The sequence below is a fragment of the Oncorhynchus tshawytscha genome, linkage group LG20 (genome assembly GCF_018296145.1).
Source record: "Oncorhynchus tshawytscha isolate Ot180627B linkage group LG20, Otsh_v2.0, whole genome shotgun sequence".
Taxonomy (NCBI): Eukaryota; Metazoa; Chordata; class Actinopteri; order Salmoniformes; family Salmonidae; genus Oncorhynchus; species Oncorhynchus tshawytscha.
In genome coordinates, this window is record NC_056448.1 from 12,503,714 (window position 1) to 12,509,737 (window position 6,024).

Sequence of the window (6,024 nt, forward strand, 5' to 3'; positions counted from 1 at the left end):
ACTACCAATTCATATTTTCAGCTCTGAGGATGGACCAGAAATGACGAGAGGTATAGCATGAAACCCAATCTGCAACGTGACAACCCATTGAGTGCAGGTGTTTGGTTTGAAAAACAAAATGATCTTGAATTCAGCCACCACAGGTTACCAAAACATTGAGAGGGGAAGGAATGAACTGATTAAAAAGTTTGACATTTATTTAAAATAAAACAAATTTAAGGATTTCAGGTTTACCAGCAGATTACAATCAAACAATTTCCAAAAGGTATTCAGACACTTGGAGGTCCACACTTACAATTCATTTAAAAATAGACATTGCAGGCAGATCTTCACATTTAGTTTTTGTTGAGAGTCACACTCAGGGCAGTGTTCATCACAAATGGATCATGTTCATACATGACCTAGAGCAGCAAGACCAGTAAATTGACAAGTTAACAAATGGTCTCACCAGACATCAGAACTCAGCTCAATACAGTGCGCTGACACAGGGAACTGAAGTTTACATCAATCAACAGGAAAATAAATCAACCATATTAAGGCCAACAAGAAGGCAGGGGTGACTGACCATGGAATGCACATAGCAAGCAAAAGGGGGACAATTATTTGTGTGTGTCAGGGAGGAGAACTGGTATAAACAAAACATAATTAAACTGCCCCTAATCATCAGTGCCCTCTTGTGAATGGCTGGCTGGTCTACCGATAGTGGCGTGGGGGTGGGCTGTGGTGTGTTACTGGGTGTCGCCTCGCTGGGGGGCTATGGCGGGACACATGGCGCCGTGGAGGTGACTGGTAGCGCTGTGGAGGGGACCCTCTGCTTTTGTAAGGAGGTGGTGAGTAGCCACGCCCCCGGGGGGATCTGGAGCGGGACTGCGAGCGACCATAACTGGCACCATGTTCTCCGTGGACACGAATGTTTGCCATCTCCCCCTGAAGGACATACAGAGCAAATTACTGAGGAGACAATCTTCCGTCATGGGCTTGAATAAGCTTGTAACTCGCAAATGCACTCCTATTTGAGATGTTTTGCTGTGGCGAGGTGTACTCACCTGATGGGAGCGGAACTCAGTCCTGTCCAGTCTGCGCAGGGCATACTCCATGTCCTCCCGACGGACAAACTCCACCACCCCTTCACCATCCCGCTGCACATCGGCGAAACACACATCCCCTGCCTCACGCATGTGGTCTTTAAGATCCTGCCAGCTCCCTGATGGGGGCAAGCCTGGGAGGGGAGACAGCACATTGTCATACAAGAAGCTGCTAAGTCTGCATAATGCTTAGTGGAGTGGAAAAGTGATTATTTTGATACAATCAACTACGCCTTTTCAACTACAGATTCTTATAGACCTGTTTCAAGTGGCATATCTCCAATTCACATTTGTGTCTACATTTTCATGCAAAGCTTTGAGGGACACCATAAGTATGCAAATACTGTCAGTCTCTCAACTAATATTTTCCCTTGATTTGAAATAAAAAAAAGTGGCATATGATCTGACTGCCAGATTGAAACCTAAGAAATAGGAATGTCTAGCTATATAAAAGAGGACATACAACACAGATACAATAGAGAACTACCAATGGGTAAAACAAAAATGAATGATAAAACATACACCTACCAGTCACTATGGCCGGTGTTTGGGTATATGCAGTCAACATGATCAGTTAGAGCTTTTACTGTTTTGTTCCTGTTTGTTTTGGGCAGCTGACTTGACCTCCACTTAGTCCCTTTGACCTCCAGTCCGCCAAGAGAGAGAGACAAAAACAACTGCCTACGACTCAGAACGTCCACCTACCAGTCACTATCACCCGGAACTCAGATCTCCGAGTTGGAGGCCCAAACCTCCCCTTAGGACCCCCGCCTTCGCCTCTTTCTCCGCCTCCCATAGGGCCACTAAATTTGGCGCCAGAGGAGCGAGGGTATTCTACACGAAGCTTGGAGTCACCGAATCCATATCCATTCCTTCCATAGACAGCATCTTCTGCATCCCTAAGAGAAGAGAGCACAGAACTCCTTACTTACTTGCCTAAGGGATATACACTTGTCAACGCCTTCTCCATCCATTCACTGAGGTCAGTCCCAGGCGATGTTACTAAATCAGGAGAACATCTTGCCAAACAGCCAGGTATTGTGATTGGACGTGTACACACACTAGATCATTCCAGGAACTCACCGTGGATCTTCGAAGCGTACAAAAGCAAAAGGGATGGTTCCCCTGTTATTCTTTAGTTCGATATCCCGAATTTTTCCATATTTGAAGAAGAGATCCTCTATGTCCCTCTCCTGGACATCCATTGGAAGATTTCCCACGTAGATCCTTCCATCAGTCATTGTTGGTATTGGATAGGCCCTGCTAAAATAAACCGAAGGCACCTGCAGGCTTCAAACTCATTGATCCATTCCAAGAACAAAGGTGGAGGTGAGCCGTATCCTAATCCATCCTCTTCTAATGCTTTAAATTTACCCTCAGAAATCTAGAATCCGTATCCTAATCTTAGTCCCAATCCACATTTGTCCATTCTCTTCTAATGGTTTAATTAGGAAAAATCTAGAATCTTTGTGGAGCAGGAGTAGTAGTAGCTGTAACGTTACATGTTGAGTTCAAGACAATCTGCACAGCACCTTGGACCAGTCTGAAAGCTTTAAAACACAGGATAATGATGAATGCCTTAGATTCAAACCATATAGCCATCAGAAGTCGTTTGAACATACACTAATTAGTGGCTAGCTAGCTAGTACTACTGACCTTCCCTCAAAGTGACGTGCCTATACTTTACAAACCACTTCGATAGCTAGGCTTCGTAGCAAAGAAGCGGGCTACAGTTAGCTAAACAGACAGCAAAGAGGGCTGGCACTTCAAGGTGTGTTTCATGTATTTAATAACATTCCACACTGATTCCGCTCCATGCATTACCATGAGCCCGTCCTACTCAAATGTGCCACCAGCCTCCTGTGACAAAGTGATTGACTAGGTAACGTTCGATACAGTAGTTAGTTAGCAAACGTTAGCCCTCTGATTCTATCCTTGCTAGCTAGGCTAACGTTAGCTAGTTAACGCTGTCTACTATGCTCTTCCGTTTTAAAGTGTAAATAGCAACAGGTACATCGATCGGTTATGAATGTTTACGCGTAGCAAATTATTTGCTATAACATTTCAGACATACCTCACTGTAATTTATGTAAAATACGGGCGGGATCGCTATCTAGCAGTCTCTTCCTCAATGCAGGAAGTCAGCTCGGGCGGTCGTTTGATCTCTACGTCAGAAATACTAACGCTAAAGTCTACTCTCCTCTTCAATTTTAAAGTGTAAATAGCAACAGGTACATTGATCGTTTATGAGTAGCGAATTACTTGCTATAAAAAAAATGGACATACCTCAGTGTAATTTATGTAAAATACTGGAACGCTATCAAGCAGTGCTTCAACAATGCAGGAAGTCAGCTCGAGCTGTCGCTGGATAACTACGTCAGAAATACTAACGCTGAAGTCTACACTCTTCAATTTTAAAGTGTAAATAGCAACAGGTATTTTGGTCGTTTATGAGTAGCGAATTACTTGCTATAAATGTTTAATTTTCAGACATACCTCAGTGTAATTTATGAAAGATACTCTATCTAGCAGTCGCTTCCTCAATGCAGGAAGTCAGCTCGAGCAGTCGCGTCAGAAATGCTAACGCTAAAGTCTACTCTCCTCTTCAATGTTAAAGCGTAAATAGCAAGAGCTACTTTGATCGGTTATGAATGTTTATGTGAGCTGTTTATGTTTTGCATGTTACTGTTTAATTTTTTTTAAATGTAGCTGTCGCTGGTTCTCTACGTCAGAAATACGCGCCCACTTTTGAGACAGAAAACGATTTGCAGAGGGGCAACTCTCAGAACAGAGCATTTAAACAGTATTACAGCCCTATCAATTCAATCTCATTTCATTTGTATCAATAAGGTTTATGTGATTTGTCTCCCTTAATAAAGGATTTTTTAAATAACATTGCAGCCTTTTTGTTATCACAGTTGTTATAGAGGGTGAATATGATGTATAATATGAAAACAAATCAAATTTTCTATACCATCCACTGCATCTTGCCTATGCCATTCTATACCATCACTCATTCATATTTTTTTATGTACATATTCTTATTCATTCTTTTACACTTGTGTATAAGGTAGTTGTGAAATTGTTAGGTTAGATTACTTGTTGGATATTACTGCATTGTCGGAACTAGAAGCACAAGCATTTCGCTACGCTCGCAATAACATCTGCTAACCATGTGTATGTGACAAATAAAATGTTATTTGATTTAAAGACACTGAGAAAAGTCTCCTAGAAGGGAGGCTATTTCAGCCAGTAAAGAAACTTGAGTTGTTGAGCATGTTGGCTCCTAGCCTATACCGGCTGTAACTGACTACCGAGGGTGGTTCTTTGCCCACCACATCAAAAAGTGCATTAAGTGTGAGTTGACAGTATATAAGCCATGTAAAACTTGTCAAAGTGTTTGTTGAAGCAGAACCCTTCCATTTATGTATTAGAGAATTATTAATCCTGGATGAACTGTCTGAGATTCCTTGAGTTGTCTCATCTTAATTCAATCTTCAAGCCTACGCATGATGGGATGTTAATTGCTTAATCAACTCAGGAACCACACCTGTGTGGAAGAACCTGCTTTCAATATACTTTGTGTCCCTCATCTACACAAGTGTTCCATTATTTTGGCAGTTGCCTGTATATATTTACAACGCCATGATTCACACATGACAAATGTGTGTTCAACAAACATATGGCTACGGTATAATAATAATACCTTTTTTTTTTTTAAGACACCTTCAAGATTCCCTTTGAGGCATATAGTATAGGCTACACACAGTGGCGCTCAGTGCCGTTTAAGATGAGGGAGGACAATTTTCTTTCGTGAGCAATGGCCTAATTTCTATTATAGCATATTGGATGACTCATTCATATTCCTTTCACCCAGTTCAATGTACATAATACTCGAATTTTCCCTATACCCATCATGAGGTTGCTACAACCAACCCTATGAATGAAAGTTTACAATGTAGGTGCACACTCTTGCCTGCATCTAGCTGATATAGGGTGTAATCATTAGTCCAACAGTTGCAAACGAGAGCTTCTATTGGACAAATTCAGGTATGTGTATCCCCGTGTTGTTCCGTTTAAGAAACGTTTTTCAACAGAATCGGCAGAATGAATACACCCCTGATCACGCGTAAACAGAGTTCACTCATAACAGCCACGTTATCTTCCGTTGTGGACTTCAATGCACAACAAATCAGCTGTATGTGACCAGGCGAAACAACCTTTCCAAGTCAAACCTCCAAAAACAGCCCACATCGTTGTCATCGTATTAGCTAAACTAATGTCATAGTAAGCATAGTTAATAGAACTAACGCTACAATCGTGCAGTAACGTTAGTGTACAGTCAGTACGCAGTTACACCGGCGGCCCTGGTGGCAGTAATACCAAAAGCTTACCTTGACTTGAATGAGTTCCTGTGTTGTGTTGGAAAGTCATAGCCAGCTAGCTAACATAGCATCCCTCTGTTTGAGGAGGGTGTTTCAGTAGGCTAAACTAGCTAGCTGCATTTGCTAGCTAAGTAAGTGAAAAGAATGACATTCTCTCTTGCTTCCCCTTCATTTTGGAAGAAATTAATTTGTTCAAAACTGTTAAACTATTGTATTTCTCTCTCTTTGAGTCAACTACTCACCACATTTTATACACTGCAGTGCTAGCTAGCTGTAGTTTATGCTTTCAGTACTAGATTAATTCTCTGATCCTTTGATTGGGTGGACAACATGTCAGTTCATGCTGCAAGAGCTCTGATAGGCTGGAGGACGGCCTCCGGGAGTCGTCATAATTCTGTGTAAATCTATGGAAGGGGGTGAAAACCATGAGGCTCCTAGATTGTTTTTTTTTCAGTTCCCAAGTGGCGCAGTGGTCTAACGCACTGCATCTCAGTGCTAGAGGCGTTACTACAGACCCTGATTCAATTCCAGGCTGTGTCAAAACCGGCTGCGAT

The 6,024-nt window shown here is 42.0% G+C and overlaps 1 protein-coding gene across 7 annotated transcripts; it reads right to left on the reverse strand.

Moving 5' to 3' along the window:
* Positions 1–173: 173 nt before the first annotated feature.
* On the reverse strand, positions 174–5,772 carry srsf9 (serine and arginine rich splicing factor 9). Of its 7 annotated transcripts, none has more exons than XM_024380755.2 (5): positions 5,480–5,772; positions 2,169–2,635; positions 1,791–1,984; positions 1,047–1,219; positions 174–927 (listed from the first exon to the last, which is right to left on the reverse strand). In XM_024380755.2, the coding sequence occupies exons 2-5, from the start codon at positions 2,324–2,326 to the stop codon at positions 694–696; spliced, it is 759 nt and encodes a 252-aa protein (XP_024236523.1). In that variant the 5' UTR covers positions 2,327–2,635; positions 5,480–5,772; the 3' UTR covers positions 174–693. The 7 variants fall into 7 exon arrangements, with proteins under 7 accessions (XP_024236523.1, XP_024236527.1, XP_024236526.1 ...); XM_024380759.2 differs by having other exon boundaries at positions 2,169–2,348; positions 5,480–5,715; XM_024380758.2 differs by lacking the exon at positions 5,480–5,772 and adding an exon at positions 3,582–3,954 and having other exon boundaries at positions 2,169–2,348.
* Between the last annotated feature and the right edge of the window lie 252 nt (positions 5,773–6,024).